This window comes from Mytilinidion resinicola, assembly GCF_010093595.1.
Source record: "Mytilinidion resinicola strain CBS 304.34 unplaced genomic scaffold BDZ99scaffold_5, whole genome shotgun sequence".
In the NCBI taxonomy this organism is placed as follows: Eukaryota; Fungi; Ascomycota; class Dothideomycetes; order Mytilinidiales; family Mytilinidiaceae; genus Mytilinidion; species Mytilinidion resinicola.
The window spans coordinates 884,143-898,557 of record NW_022985441.1 but is presented as its reverse complement, the minus strand read 5'-3'; the positions used below and the strand labels follow the sequence as shown (position 1 = coordinate 898,557).

At 51.4% G+C, this 14,415-nt stretch overlaps 7 protein-coding genes across 7 annotated transcripts; 3 read left to right on the top strand and 4 right to left on the bottom strand.

Moving 5' to 3' along the window:
* Positions 1–452: 452 nt before the first annotated feature.
* BDZ99DRAFT_382153 (putative RNA binding protein) lies at positions 453–1,038 on the bottom strand (the record flags this gene model as incomplete). The annotated part of the gene is made up of 3 exons (XM_033715270.1): positions 453–509; positions 570–693; positions 875–1,038. 3 exons carry the CDS (start codon positions 1,036–1,038, stop codon positions 453–455), a joined length of 345 nt encoding a protein of 114 aa, XP_033580059.1.
* Positions 1,039–1,329: 291 nt separating this feature from the next.
* Positions 1,330–5,108, bottom strand: BDZ99DRAFT_568346 (uncharacterized protein; the record flags this gene model as incomplete). The annotated part of the gene is made up of 6 exons (XM_033727779.1): positions 1,330–2,803; positions 2,853–3,087; positions 3,137–3,355; positions 3,406–3,606; positions 3,664–4,023; positions 4,071–5,108. The coding sequence occupies 6 exons, from the start codon at positions 5,106–5,108 to the stop codon at positions 1,677–1,679; spliced, it is 3,180 nt and encodes a 1,059-aa protein (XP_033580058.1). The 3' UTR covers positions 1,330–1,676.
* A 595-nt stretch (positions 5,109–5,703) lies between these two features.
* On the top strand, positions 5,704–6,941 carry BDZ99DRAFT_460393 (26S proteasome non-ATPase regulatory subunit 9). The gene is made up of 4 exons (XM_033719377.1): positions 5,704–5,923; positions 5,976–6,048; positions 6,105–6,442; positions 6,560–6,941. Exons 1-4 carry the CDS (start codon positions 5,768–5,770, stop codon positions 6,689–6,691), a joined length of 699 nt encoding a protein of 232 aa, XP_033580057.1. The 5' UTR covers positions 5,704–5,767; the 3' UTR covers positions 6,692–6,941.
* A 59-nt stretch (positions 6,942–7,000) lies between these two features.
* Positions 7,001–8,393, top strand: BDZ99DRAFT_411535 (GTP-binding nuclear protein GSP1/Ran). The gene is made up of 6 exons (XM_033716622.1): positions 7,001–7,056; positions 7,130–7,260; positions 7,392–7,484; positions 7,546–7,699; positions 7,755–7,960; positions 8,013–8,393. The coding sequence occupies exons 2-6, from the start codon at positions 7,183–7,185 to the stop codon at positions 8,142–8,144; spliced, it is 663 nt and encodes a 220-aa protein (XP_033580056.1). The 5' UTR covers positions 7,001–7,056; positions 7,130–7,182; the 3' UTR covers positions 8,145–8,393.
* A 240-nt stretch (positions 8,394–8,633) lies between these two features.
* On the bottom strand, positions 8,634–9,603 carry BDZ99DRAFT_460391 (arsenical-resistance protein). The gene has a single exon (XM_033719376.1). The coding sequence runs from the start codon at positions 9,583–9,585 to the stop codon at positions 8,716–8,718; it is 870 nt and encodes a 289-aa protein (XP_033580055.1). The 5' UTR covers positions 9,586–9,603; the 3' UTR covers positions 8,634–8,715.
* A 1,112-nt stretch (positions 9,604–10,715) lies between these two features.
* Positions 10,716–12,506, bottom strand: BDZ99DRAFT_496165 (uncharacterized protein). The gene is made up of 2 exons (XM_033723428.1): positions 12,388–12,506; positions 10,716–12,300 (listed from the first exon to the last, which is right to left on the bottom strand). Exons 1-2 carry the CDS (start codon positions 12,443–12,445, stop codon positions 10,955–10,957), a joined length of 1,404 nt encoding a protein of 467 aa, XP_033580054.1. The 5' UTR covers positions 12,446–12,506; the 3' UTR covers positions 10,716–10,954.
* Positions 12,507–13,257: 751 nt separating this feature from the next.
* BDZ99DRAFT_517378 (uncharacterized protein) lies at positions 13,258–14,364 on the top strand (the record flags this gene model as incomplete). The annotated part of the gene is made up of 2 exons (XM_033725172.1): positions 13,258–13,318; positions 13,868–14,364. 2 exons carry the CDS (start codon positions 13,258–13,260, stop codon positions 14,362–14,364), a joined length of 558 nt encoding a protein of 185 aa, XP_033580053.1.
* Positions 14,365–14,415: the final 51 nt, after the last annotated feature.

Below are 14,415 nucleotides of genomic sequence, written 5' to 3'. Positions count from 1 at the left end.
TTACATCTTATTTAGAGTTTTTAAAGCCTGTCGCGGTACCCCAAGTAGTTGCAAGGAGTGTCTAAACTTATGCCATAGTGCTGTAGTGATAGACTCTGAGACTTGTAGGGAAGCTAATTGGTTATTCCAATCCATTCAGACAGGCGACGAACGATTTAAAAAAGCCCCGAACAGTTTCAAACGCCTTCTAACCTCGACGAAGTCAATCACGAATCACACCACGACCTAATCACCATCAAAAAACTTCAGCACGCAATACCTTCACATAATTTGACATCATTTCATCTCTTTATATTCCAGAGAATAACACCCTACCAAAAATACCCAGTGGGCAGTAGGAGTGCCAATGCCGACCCCAACCCGTCCCCACGCCGGCAAGCGGTCTGCCGCCTCTCTCCCACCAGACCGCTCATCTCTGATATCCGAAAAATCCTCTTTCAAGCCATCTCCGCTCAGTGGGCTACCGTGCCGCCGTTCGCGATGTTTCGGTCAGCTTGGCGCTCGGGGTTCTGCAGATAGATCGGTTAGTGGGGTTGGGGATGGGGGGAAGAAGGTGTCGGTAGGCGTACCTCAGTCTCCTGCACGGTGCCCTTCTCCAAGATGGCCTTGACCACGTCGTCGTCCTTGTGCGTGCCGAACTCGCCCTCCAGCGAGCCGTTTGAGGCCGCGTCGAGGATGCCTTGGGTGCCTTGCCTGTGGGAGTCGGTTGCGTTAGTTTTATGTGTCTCCAACTGTTGTAACGCGATCATTGAATTCGTATCGGTCTACTCCGGATTGTGGTTCTGGCGACGCGCATGCTCCCAGGGACAAGGCGTATGCTCAGAGGAACAGGGCTTGGAGCTTCCAGCGATGGTGAGGAGAGGGGAGAACCTACTTGTGGGTGACAAACACCTTCCATCCGCTGACCACGCTCGACAGCGGGATCGACTTGTCCTCCTTCCACTCCTGCACTGCCTTGGCGCTGTCGACGAAGATCACGTAGTCATCCTCGGCGCCCTTGTAGTGGACCTTGGTCTGCTGAGCGTTTCCGCGAGGCATGATTGCTGGTATAGTTTGGTGGTTGGGTTGGGTCCGGTAATTCGTGCAGTTTGGGGTAGTGGATTGAGAGATTGATTGTTCTTTGAGCGTTGAGGGTGTAGAGTTGTTGAAGTGAGTGGCTTCACGAGCAGGCGGTCGTGTGATATAGCAAGCTCGCCTGCTAACTACGTCATCGAGTGGTCCGAGCTTCTCGTGCCGCAAAGCCCTGCCCAAGGCACGCACGCCTGGGCAGCTAGCACGTTTGCCATGATGCACGCAATTAATCTGGACAGGCACATCGGCAAGCAATGCAGTAAGATGATGATATCTATTCGCAGTCTATGAGATGTGCAGCAGTCCGCCCGCAGCGTGACGCAACCAAAGCCCTCTTCGCTCCCCAGGAAACAACCCCTCCAAGTCAGGAATCAATCAATTCAAAACAAGCACGCCGAAAGAAAAAGAACCTTGGAACCCCGTACGCGGGAGTACCTTGCAGCTGCAGCCCCGCCTGCCACCCCAAACCGTCGGCCCCAACCATGCAAACCCGGTGTCCAGCATGCTCGCGCCGATATGCATACAACATAGAAAGTAGTCCAGCATGTAGGTGCTGTGCGTGGGGTGTAGTATGCATGCGGCGGCTATTCCAATCCCAGCGATCATCAATTCTTGAAGAAACGGTGGAGCGTAGACTTCACACGCGATGGTTTCTTCGGTGCGGTGGTGCTGGCCACGGAGGGAGCACGTGTCGCGGGCGCTGACTGCGCCGATTTGCATCGCGGAATCTCGTTCTCCATGATGCTATTCGGATTACCTTGCGGGCGCTTATGAACGATAGTGTCGTCTGAGCAATTCGAACATCCCATTCTGTTAGGTAGCATTGGTCGCTGTGGAAGCATGGGAATTTGCGTCGCTGAATCACGTCGAGCTTTCTTTGCGGATCGATAGCTTGAGCGGTAGGCTAACGTTGTTTTATGTCCAAACCGTCTCTGGCGAGAAGCCGTCTTGTCTTGCAGTTCAAAATCGGCGGGGAGGAATGCTGCTGGTGCATTGTGGAAGTCGACTAGTGCTGGAGCTGGGCGCCGGTCCGACAGCGCTGACTTTGCCCTGATCCCACCATAAGGACCCGGCATTCCTGAAAATGACTCTTCCGAGCGTGTATGGCTTAGACTCGTGAAGCTTGGGGATCGTCTGGAGAAGTTGCTAGCGATACTAGCCATGCTAAGTTTTCGCATGACTGAGTTGGCCGAAGCCCGGAGAGGATTCTCTGCACGACGAGGAGCCATGCCTGGGAAAGGCAACATGTCTTTTGTCCAGACGTCTTCTATGACTGTCTCCAGCCGTGTCCTCTCTCCTCTTCTGGGAGCCAGCGTGGGGATAAAGTGGGACGACAAATGCGACTTTGAACGAGCAACTGGAAGAGAAACGGTGGATTGGCTAGGCTCTTGGATCTTCTGTGCTTGCGTGCCTTGGATGATGACTTGGTTGGAGTTGGACTTAGGTCCCATGGTTGCAGCCCGGTGGACTGACATTCTCCGACGAAGATTCTCCTCCGATCCAAACACTGGGCCAATGAATCGTATATCCAAGGAGAGCGACGAATATGTATCCTGAGCAGCAGAACGTTCTTCACTTAGGTCGTGAGTTTCGGCATTGATGCGCTCTTGAAGGTTATGCTTCCATGTTTCTTCTTCTTGCGCTGTGCACGCGCTCAAAATGATGTCGAAAATGCGATGATCTTGTTCAAAGACAAGCTTCCAAGTATGCTGAGCGGTATGACACTGAAGTCCTGCATATAATTAGTAATTGCAGTTGAATGACACTTGGGCAGCAAATACCTCGGCCATTGTTGGGTGCTTCAATGCTACCATTCGCGAGAGATATGGCAGCTACTACATTGTAGATCTTGTATGAGGAGGGATCGGTCGTAGCAAGAATCAAGCACGTTTTGTAGAGAGCACATATCATGTATTGTCCCTTCGGTCGCTCTGGAGATTGGTACGCCACGTGAAGGACTCCACAGAGGAGTACGTGCCCTAATAGTCGAAAGACAGCAGTGCGGGAAATGGTCTTCTAGTTCATATTAGCTCGTGGTAGCCATCGTTGTGCTCAGAGCTAATACCTCTTCTTGGAAAGCCAAGCGATCTTGAAGTTGCCAAGTAGCTTCAATCAGTCGCCTTCTCCTTGGATCGTCTTTCGCTTTGTTAACCTCACGAATGGCTTCATGTAGGTGAGAAACAGCTTTCTGAAGCTCCGCATGAGCCTCCGGATCGTCGTAGACAGGCGTGTAGCGACATAAGTCCGAGAAAAGAAGAGGGTATTTGCAGACCCTTTGAATCGGCTGTATAGCGCGTATTAGTACCGATATCGAAAGCTCTGTAGATCCTGTACCTTGATCAACAAGTCCGAGAAGCTCAGAGCTTTACGACTGTTCGCCTCGCGATTGTTCTCAGATGTCAGGGTTTTAGACAGCGCCTCAACACCTCTTTCGTACGCATGCCAAGATGGCAAGTTCTTGCAAGTCGAGGTCAATTCTTGTGACATCGCAGTCCATTGGGCGCCGTATTCCTCGTAAGCAAAGAAACGTTTCATCTAACGCGTATTTTGTTAGTATCACAGCTTTTTTCGACATGACAAGAAAGTCTATACGTGTTTGTTGAAGATCTTGGCCACATTTGCGGCAGTTTGGGTATCGGTCACTAAACCACGCGGCCGATGATCTGGAGTGGTACCGTTATCAAGGGAACGGCGAGTTTTGTGACTCGGTCTCCGAGTTTCATGAAATCGTCCAGGTATCACATCAGCGCTATGGAAGCGGATATGTTTCGCTTTGGTGACTGGGTAGGATGTGTGACGTGCGGTGTGCGTATATTCTGCATGCGGAACAACCTTATGAAGTTCGCCGAGTATATCCTCATGCAACTGCAATATTTGTGTCACGTTTTGCTGTATTGCCATTCTGATATGAGCAGGGAGGCTCGGTACCGCTGCCAGAATCATGAAGTATTCCTGTGATACTCGTTAATGTTGATCAGGAGCAGGACTATTTCACTTACGTTGACCAGGATCTTGATATCCCCAATGTAGCCCTCCTCGGATGCGATCAACTCCTCAAGGATCTTTCGACGCTGTACAGAACGGATCCATGTCCCTTCATCCAGGATTGGCCCCAGGGCGGCAGAACTACTGTCTATCGAGTTCCTAGCCTCTGAGAGCCCACTACTTCTATTACCTCTAGACTTGATCTTGTGAAGTCCTCCATGTGAGCAAGTAGCTATACTGACGCTCGCTAGAGTTATTGAGGCGGACTTGATTGCTGTTACAAATCCCAGAGACGAAGAGACCGAACCAGAATCCTTTCGAGGTGATTCAGCGATGTGAGGCATAAGCCATAATGCCGAGTCAAAGTCGTCACCCGTATCGGTAAGACCGGAAGATCTCCATTCGGACCGATATGTGGTGCCTTTCAGGGCATGCTTCCTTCTCAGTGTGCTTATCCATCTCTTGAATGGCGGTGGGCTAATCTCGAAAACGATCTGGGCAGGTTCTTCGACAGAGTCGTATGATCGGTTGCTATCGGATGACCGGCTGTCTGGTAGTGGGATCTGGAGCGCATCATAAAAGGAGCAAATGTCTGATTCGGACTTTGAGTCGGTGAGGGCTGGGTTGTTTACATCGTCTTGGACCGGGTCGTTTCCTTTTTTAAGGCTATCGAGGTCGACATCCAACTTGTTTTCTTGATCCAATGAGAAGTCGGGTGATTCTATGTAAGTCGAGGAGGACGACCGGTGGGGCTCAGCCACCACGTCCGGCTGTCGAAAGTCGTAGGACAAGCTGGTCTCTGTGGGGGCAGTTTTCGTAGAATTGAATCGGCTCCTGGGTTTTAGTGGTGTATTTTCATTGCCCTGGGTCCTTGGGCTTGCCTGGACAGATGCGAAAGACTTCAGAGAGCCCACTGAGATCCGAGATGAAACTTGCGGGAATGCTGCTTGTTGCGTTTTTTCCTGTAGAGTCGAGTAGGACCTCAGGTAGGGCGTTTCACTGAAGGAACGTTTCAGTGGACTCTGGGGACGGAGGGAGAGGACATATGCCATGGCGAAGGAGAGGCCCAGGCGAGATCATGGGCGGAGCATGGGCTTGTCGATTGGAAAGATAAATATTCTTTGACCAAAATGAAGCCAAAACTGAAGGCAGGATGGGGGAAGGTAGTTCGAGACGCGAATCTGTTTGCACGTGTACAGAAAGAGAAAACGTGGTACTCTAAGAAAGAACAAATGAACTAAATCGCACTTGACGTGATGGGGACATTCCAGACTGAGGGAAGGGACGAAATGTCCATTTCGAAGCAGACTTTGAAAAGGTTGCAATGAATCTCACATGCACTCCAGGAAGCTGTTTTCACCGCCTCTAAATATGTAGATTGCATGCCAATCTGATAGTTGCATTCAATACGGTAAGGTGAGGAGGGCCATGACTTCTGACCATAGAGTATTCTACCTATCACCATGGGCCAATAAGAAAGCAATTCTATCTCTCGGACTCGACGAAGAGTCACATCTAGGAATGATATTTTAGGATAGATGCAGGGTGAAGAAAAAAGGGGAGCAGTACGAACTACACAAGCAGGTCGGGTGATCTTCGGGCCCCACATCTTCGCGTCCATTTACGCATCTTCGCGCCGTCTTCTCCATCGACTCGCATCTTGTCACTGAGGTTACGAGAGCTCCCAGTCTCCGAATTCATGGGATTACGAATGGACGACATACATGCGCCGACGGTGTCCTCGGGGCCAACGTCCTCCGGCTACTCAAATGGTGTCTCGAAAGACAAGCTCTCGCTGATGGAACTCATTCGCGAGAAAGATCGGCTCGAGGCGGAGCTATCAGCTTTGGGGTCTGTTCTTGACTCTGTAAGGCTCATGCTCTGATCTTGTAACCTCTGGCTAACGGTCGCTCGTACAGCACGGCGTCAACATGAACACGGGCCTTACGACCTTCGATGGATTCCCAAGAGCCGACATCGATGTAGCGCAGAGTACATACACATACCACCTCGTTATGCTGTGAGACAGGGCCTGACTTGAGACACAGTTCGCACAACAAGAGCACGGATAATACGGTTGAAGAACGACTACAAGGGCATCATGGGGCGCATCGAAAAGGGCCTACATGCTCACCACGCAGCTATGGCCGAAGCAGCGCAGAATGGATCAGTTGCGTCAACAAGCGCCCTAGAGCCGGCTGCAGGTAGCTCAGGAGCTGGTACGCTAGAGGCTCCATTCGCCAAGGTCAACAGCGTGGTGCCTGGTAGTCCAGCAGAGTCTGCGGGCCTGCAAGCTGGAGACAGCATTGTGAAGTTTGGCACCGTAGACTGGACCAATCATGATAAGCTCAGCAAGGTGGCGGAGGCTGTCTCCCAGAACGAAGGGGTGAGTTGTCCGCCAGCGGCTCTATCTCTTATTTCCAGGGCCTTGCCCATTGCTTGAGCCTAGCATTTCTACAAGAAGCTACGGTTGGTGATTTGAAGTTGCTGACCCATGTTCCAGCTGCCCATCATCGTCAAAGTACTTCGCGTCAACATATCTGGCGGCCGCGCCCAAGAAGTCCAGATGAACCTGACGCCGCGAAAGAATTGGGGTGGGCGAGGAATGCTAGGGTGTCATTTGTTGCCGGTGTAGTTTCTAGCGGAAGATTCGAGATGAAAAGGTTTTCGGACTGATCGTGGCGTGCATGGACTGGAGCACACATTTCGGGCGAAATGGCATGATATCCCGGCGTCACGGCGCTTCTGCCAAACAGGATAGGCACAACTCTGATTTCCAACCATCCTGCTGGCTACCTCTGCCTAGCTGCCTTGCTGTCGCCTGGTAGCTGTGGCAATCACGTGACTAGCATGCTTGCTTACATTAGCGGCGGACTGACCGCTTTGACCGCCAACACCTCACAACAAATTCAACCCGGCCCACCTGCCTACATCTTTGCCCCCACGACCCAAACACTCTCACCACCGCACCCCAGCACCACACTACTCTTTCATACACGGGTTTGTCGCCCCGCCATGTTTCCACCTCTGGCCTCTTATCTACCTCGCAGCCACTAACGCTCCGCCTGCACAGTCTCCGTCGCAAACCCCCAATTGACTCCCGCCACCCCGCAACACACCGCGACCATGGCTGAAGCCAGCGCTGCCGCGCAAGCCCCACCCACCTTCAAGCTCGTGCTCGTCGGAGATGGTGGCACCGGCAAGGTAAGAAGCTCCTTATCAACTGGCGTCACGGACAAGCTTTTCCCAGCCTCTCCGCGGGGTACCACAGCAACTGTGCTGCTGTCGCCCTCGTTACCGCAGAACGCATGGCTAACCAGCATTCCAAACTCTAGACAACTTTCGTGAAGCGTCACATCACCGGAGAGTTCGAGAAGAAGTACATCGCAACTCTGGGTGTCGAGGTCCACCCTCTTGGATTCACCACCGTACGGAACCCCCTCCCAGCGATACAGCGATGATATCTTTGGCCATTCTAACTAGCTGCAGAACCTGGGCGCTATCCAGTTCGACGTCTGGGACACTGCCGGACAGGAGAAGTTCGGCGGTCTCCGTGATGGCTACTACATAAACGGCCAGTGCGGCATCATTATGTTCGATGTGACGTCGCGCATCACATACAAGAACGTTCCCAACTGGCACCGTACGCTCCGAACCCAGCTCATATTTCGGGAAAACATACACTAACCCTTCCCCAGGTGATCTCGTCCGTGTCTGCGAGAACATTCCCATCGTGCTGTGCGGCAACAAGGTCGACGTGAAGGAGCGCAAAGTGAAGGCGAAGACCATCACTTTCCACCGAAAGAAGAATCTCCAGTACTACGATATCTCCGCCAAGTCCAACTACAACTTCGAGAAGCCGTTCTTGTGGCTTGCCAGGAAGCTTGTGGGCAACCAGACCTTGGTAAGGCGGCCTACTCACTACGAGAAACGACACACACTAACGAAATACCTAGGAATTCGTCGCTGCCCCCGCTCTTGCCCCCCCAGAAGTCCAGGTCGACCAGGCCGTTCTCGAGCAGTACCAGAAAGAGATGCAGGACGCGGCTGAGATGCCGCTCCCAGACGAAGAGGATGGCGACTTGTAGATAAGGGTCTACGTACGAATTTCTAGCTGATGACTGGGAAACTGGATGGCGGTGCTGCCGTGTTGTTTATGCTATACATCACGGAGGAAATTAGGCAAGACATTGAGGGCAGTTTGGAAGGGCTAGGGGCCTCTGGGGACGACTGCTGATTAGGCCTCTACTTCTTCGGAGGATCAGGCTTATGAAATGTTAGCTAGCGGCTCTACTAGACAGTTGCATTATGAAATTATTCCTTTGAGGGTGCTGAGGTACCTAATTGAATGAACGCAAAAATTTACTGGATTCTTTTTCCATATGTGTTTCCTAGATGTTCATTGGAATTCGACAGCTACGTACTTCACGAAAACGCTGTTGAATCAATCTGACGTCACAACTCTGTATTACAGAAATCTCTCACTGTTTCAGTCCCTCGTGGGTAGGTACACTGCCCGTTCCAAATTCCATGTCGCCTGTTCCAAGGACCTAGGTTGGTTGGAGAAAGCATCAATTAGTTCGCTGGAACATTACTTCTTGCCTCATCTGAGTAAATTATCATAGATACAAGATGCGAGGACTAACGCTATTCTTCTACTTAATCTTTCCATCCCCACCGCTTCTTGAACCACTGCAGAACATACACCAAAGCTACCAACACCGGGACTTCGATCAACGGCCCAACTGTACTCGCCAATGCCTGTCCGCTGGAAGCTCCATACACCGCAACTACAACCGCAATCGCCAACTCAAAGTTGTTGCTCGCAGCCGTAAAACTTTGCGTGCAAGAAACTTTATACCCAAACCCGAGCTTCCAGCACAGGAGCACGGTCAAACTAAACATGACAAGGAAGTAGACGATCAACGGCGCGCAGACCCTTAACACCGAAGTGATCTGGTTAACGACATGCCTCCCTTGTGACGCAAAGAGCACGATGATCGTGTAGAGGAGCCCGATGAGCGACCACGGCCCAATATACCGTATAAACCGCCGCTGGTACGTCGCCTCCCCCAACACCCTCCTCAACACCAGCCTCGTCACGATGGCCGCCCCAAGCGGGATCCCAAGGAAGACCGCAACACTCGTCGCAACCTTGCTGTAGCTCACCGTCACCGCGCTCGACGAGTGGCTCACGATCTTGATGTAGAAGACCGCGAAAGGAGCGAAGAGCACGATTTGGAGAATCGAGTTGAACGCGACGAGCACGGCGCAGTAGTCGCCGTCGCCCTTGGCGAGGTCGGTCCATATGAGGACCATGGCGATGCAGCGCGCGATGCCGACGAAGATGAGGCCTTCGCGGAGGTCTTGGCGGTCCGGGAGGAAGGCCCATGCGAGAGCGACCATGAAGAGGGGCGCGATGATCCAGTTGAGGATGAAGGAGATGAGAATTTGGATCCAGAGGTCGCGGGAGCGGAGCAGGAGGTGCAGGGTTTCGAAGCGGACTTTGCAGAGGATGGGGTACATCATTACGAGGAGGCCGACGGCTGGGGAGACGGTTAGACGGGTTTGAGTGGTTGAAGGATGGGGACTTGCCTATAGGTACGCTGACGCCTACGAATTGGCCTTTTTGAAGGGCTGGCCCTGTTGATGGGACTGTGTTTCCGAGGATGATGCCGATTGCCATGGCGAGAATGATCCAGACGACTAGGAAGCGGTCGAGGAATGAGAGACCTCGGAGGGGTGGTAGATCGGGAGCACCATTTCCTACTGCTGAAAGATTAACATAAGTAAATATGCAAGGAATAACGCTCTTACCTGGTGCTTCAGTTCTTGCAAGCGGTACGGCGCCCTTCTCAATATCTTGTCCATCTTCTATCGAATGTTGTGGTAGTCTCCCCAGCCCAGCATCGGGTTGTGGATCGGACGCTACAGAATGCTCTGCAGTATTCATTTTCGTGCGAAGAAAAAGTGATGGGAAGGATGGAAGCCATAGTAAAACCACGATATGGCGATATATATGTTTGGTGATGAAGAAGCAAGGAGCCAATGAGGGGATGGCTGGATGTCACTCTGCCAAGACCCTTTGCCCAAAGCCTGACCCTAGGTGACATATCGACCGGAACATTTGCCGAAGACCTATTTTCGATGGTTGATGATTGAGTGTTCTCTTGCGACCTCGAATTTTTGCCAGTGGACTTAAATCGACCTAGCTGGAAACCGGAAATCATCGGGAAGCTATTTCGAAAATCTGCTAAAAAAAAAAGTTAAGTTCCGGCAGCCCCTGTAACAACAAGACGTTTCTACGTTGTCCACAGTTTCACAGCGAAGACGCATAGCGTGAGGTATTTGAGAGGTTCAAGTCACCTTGAAAAGACCGCCGACGCAGCGTCACCAATGCGATATCCTGCGATATCCACTCACAGTGAGAATCTAGGTTTTATAGGAACTAAATTCCGCCCTACAAAGATCCGAAGAGCCTCATGCGAAAGCATCAACACGGCGTGGTCGCTTCAGGTACAAAAAGCGACATCATGGCCGAGTGGTCTAAGGCGGTAGTTTTGGTGATCGTGAAAACGTATACAAAAACACTACTGACGAGAGTCGCGTGGAACCCCACTGATGTCAATAGTCTCTTTTTTGGTAGTGTGTGGTAGTAGACGCGGTTCTTGAACCCACATTTGACCACAAAATGGCTATTAAAGGTCTTGAGCAGCCTCTTGTCTGAGGTCTAGGGATTTGCTGCTCCTGGCACTGCTACTAAGAAGCAAATCGAGTCTGAGCAAGTCTCTTCTGGATATCATTTTGGAAACATCCCTATCATACATCATACAACGCTCCAGGGCTTGCGACTAATGCCCAGACGCTATCCAACACCTCTTCGTGCCTATCAATCTGCTCAAATAATCACTCTTCTTAGACTTTCCGTTCCCCCAAGCACCACCCTCCCCGACACCGCACACCTTCCTTTCCCGCTCTCCCACCGCCCTTCTCGACTGCCCTCCTCTGCTGCCCAACCCTCTTCCTCCATACTGCTATCGACGCCTTCGAATTTCGAACCCTCCATGAACGCAACTTGGCGCTCGTGGGTGCCTTCCACCCACCGATGGATGCAGGTGTAGCAGTAAACATAGCCAGTCGGCGCAGCGGTGGGAGTGACGATAGGTCCCGTGCAAATTGGACACAGGGATGAGGATGGTGGAGTTGGGACGGTGAGTATTGGAAGAAGGGAGGATGCAGCAATGGGAGGTGAAGGCTTATTTTCCGACAGGGAGGGTTCCTCGGAGTCTAATGCTGGTTGCGATTGCGACTTTTGCTGCTTCTTTTTTGAGAATGTGGTAGAGGTAAGGCCTGATATGACTGGTGGTGGTAAATCTAAGCTCTCAGCTGCTTTTCGGGAAAGTTGCCGCGCAAAGTCTGACGCGTGCCACCACTCTAGAAACTTAAGGGCGAATATGGATGTGGGAAGGAGGATGCGGAGAGAGGAGAGGAGGCGTGGATATACTGTTCGGCCAAGTGTTCGAGGATTGAAGATCGATGTTCCCTCGCCTGGTATCCGGCCTGGCCGCGTTGGTGGTGGCCTTGGGTTCGTGGCCAATTCGATGGCGTGGTAGTCAGCTTCTCCTAGTCTCCGTACTCGAGTCCCAATCAGCCACATAAATGGCGAATGGTATTTCGACCCGTCGAACAAATACGCCAGGTTGAATGCTAACATGGAGAAGTAGTACGCTGCGTTCACGCTCGGGTAGATGTGCCGTAGGAACCATTTGTAGTAGAATATCAGCCGTTGCTTTATACTCGCCCCAGGCGGTAATGTGTCGCGATTGCGGTTGAAAGTTGGGCCTAACACGTTCGCATGCGCGGCATGGATGTCGTAGCTTTCATCTAGCTTTCGTTTTAGGTACGGTAGGCCCACCATCACGGCCAGGTTCCGCCAGACATCACTGTCCCGGAGCTTGAGTGTTTCGCGCACATCGCTCGGTGCGCCGAGCTGTGCTCGCGGGACCTCCCCGCCTTTGGTCCTTAGCACACGTTCGCGTTTCAGTCCGTAGAAGTTCTCGGTGAAGCCGCCACCGTATGTTCGGAGGAAGTGTCGCTCCACCAGGAGCATGAGCACCGCGTAGACCTCATCGAAGGAGTTGGCGACGGAGAGGAGGTACCGGGGATACCGGAGAGTGGCGACAGTCAAAAGGTATCGGAGAGAGGGAGGTAATAGAGAGGACAGTTGTTGTTCAGAAAGAAGTTCTAGAAAGACGTTACATTAGATATTGAAGATAGACAGAGGGGCGTTAGGGAGATATTAGGGAGCTGCTGGATTAGGGGGCTTCTCACCAAACAAGGACGGCTTCAACTCGTCGAGACCGTTCTGCAGACTCGACATAAACTCCATACTGGCGTGTAGGAATTACATCGGTAGCAGGCGCGCATTGCTCGTGTTGCGGATGGAGATGCTTTGCCTTCTGATATTGACCGAGGTTCGGAGGTTGTGCATGCATTGGTGACTAATGCATTTATGCACAACATCTTCCAAAGCATCTTCGCGCTGACTTCGTTCATCTGCACAATCCTAGGTATACATCGTGAGGAACCCAGGGCATTCGAGTAATAAACACCTCAAGGCGTCTTCGCCATGTCAAAGATTTGCAGATGCAACATCCATCGCATCGTTCTATCTATAATCGCCATTGCGCGCACCACAGCTACTCAATCTCCTCTGTCATCCTTAGAAATCTAGATCTGTGTAGTATTCTCAGAAGCGATACCTAAACATTACCGTAAAAAGGCAGCATCATCCTGTAGATGTACTGCGAAAAGATGCTATTCGCAGCTGCGTTCCGATCACGGTCACTTATTGAGTCAACCACTGCTCGCCAATCCAAATGCAAAATATTCGCATGGCCCCTCATAACCTTTTCGACGCTTAGTAGGGTTGAAAGAGAGCTAAGACGTCGAATTCTGATTAGAAACGAAGCAGCTGAGCGTTAGCGCGTGCAATGCAACATCCAGCTCAATCGACACGCAGCATGAGGAATGTCGGGAAGGAGGTTACGAGATGTTGTACCTAGATATTCCAGATGGAAGTCCGACTTTAGGGTTCCCTCCATATATACACATGTTTGTGGCTGTGTATGGTGGCCCCGTGAATTCACAGGCTGTATATATTCTTTTCTCGTCGCTATCAATTCCTTATCACTTCTCAAAATGGCCTTCAGCAGTATGATCTGGCGAGCTCCCAAGGTACTTCCCTCTCTCTTACCCGCAGGTATAAGTCATTCATTCATCCAAACACCTCTAGGTATAGTTCAAAAGGTAGAACAACTGTAAGTAGCACAGTTAAGTGCCCTTGAAGCGAGGAAAGTGTTAAAGTTCTACCAAGAACTGTAATGGAATTTACCCAGCATATTTTACACTTTGGGGTATAATTGGAGCGTTCTAGGCCATGCTTTCTTCTCATTGCCAGCTCGTAAGACAGCGCTATTGGTGCGAAGCTATGCATTCTTATCTTCTAGGCGTGGCGTTCAGCAACAGAGTTGCAGTAGATTTATTGGCTGAGCTAAGGAAGCTGAGAGCTGAAAGCTGAAAACGGTTTACTTTGTTGATGTGGCTGAAATCAGCTGCCGCACTACATGTAGCCGCTAACCCCTCCCCGCTGGATGTTGGAACATTGATTTCTCTGCAGGTCACTATAAAAATGGGAGACAGTGGTATTCATAACGGTTTTTGGATAAATTGGAGTAGGTCGACTCTCAGTTACACGGGTTTCGCCCGATAAGCCGACACTACCGTCCCACAGTTACTGAATATTTTATAGGCGACGGCAAATACCTTGGCGCGACTATTACACTTCCCGCGGCACAGGGCCTTATTCTTGTCGCATTCCTCGCCCTGTTCGTGCAAGCTTCCGGCGGCTTCTTCTGGCGAGTGGTCTGCTTCGTTCTACACCAAATCCGATCAAGTTCGCGGGCGAAGGACGGACTCCATCATCAGCAACAAGCACTCCTAAGGAACGCCGCTAGTAGTTCAAACGCCGCCTGGGAGGCTACGAAGACTGTATGGCTATGGAGGAAGCATGCTCGCCGCACATTTTCCCGATCGATGCCTCTCATTCTGATCTGCCTAGTCCACTTAGCCATCTTTGGCATCGCTGGTTTATTCTCGTCCCGCGTGGTTACTACGAGTAACCAAGCTCTCGTCCGCAGTGATGTTTGCGGATGGCCAAAATCAGTTCCAAATCCCATCAACACTCCCGAAGATTCGTTCAATGAATCTCAACTAGCCACGCTGAATTCCCAAGCTGTGCTTGGCTGATGGAGCTACACTCGGAGCGCTAGTTATGCCAGGACCTGCTACGATGAGCAA

Coding starts and splice junctions, on each gene's coding strand:
- BDZ99DRAFT_460393 (XM_033719377.1), top strand. CDS start 5,768: ATGGACGACATACATGCGCCGACGGTGTCCTCGGGGCCAACGTCCTCC. Junction 5,924..5,975: donor TGGGGTCTGTTCTTGACTCT/GTAAGGCTCATG, acceptor TCGCTCGTACAG/CACGGCGTCAACATGAACAC. Junction 6,443..6,559: donor CTGTCTCCCAGAACGAAGGG/GTGAGTTGTCCG, acceptor CCCATGTTCCAG/CTGCCCATCATCGTCAAAGT.
- BDZ99DRAFT_411535 (XM_033716622.1), top strand. CDS start 7,183: ATGGCTGAAGCCAGCGCTGCCGCGCAAGCCCCACCCACCTTCAAGCTC. Junction 7,261..7,391: donor GAGATGGTGGCACCGGCAAG/GTAAGAAGCTCC, acceptor TCCAAACTCTAG/ACAACTTTCGTGAAGCGTCA. Junction 7,961..8,012: donor TTGTGGGCAACCAGACCTTG/GTAAGGCGGCCT, acceptor CGAAATACCTAG/GAATTCGTCGCTGCCCCCGC.
- BDZ99DRAFT_460391 (XM_033719376.1), bottom strand. CDS start 9,585: ATGATGTACCCCATCCTCTGCAAAGTCCGCTTCGAAACCCTGCACCTC.
- BDZ99DRAFT_496165 (XM_033723428.1), bottom strand. CDS start 12,445: ATGGAGTTTATGTCGAGTCTGCAGAACGGTCTCGACGAGTTGAAGCCG. Junction 12,301..12,387: donor GTTGAAGCCGTCCTTGTTTG/GTGAGAAGCCCC, acceptor ACGTCTTTCTAG/AACTTCTTTCTGAACAACAA.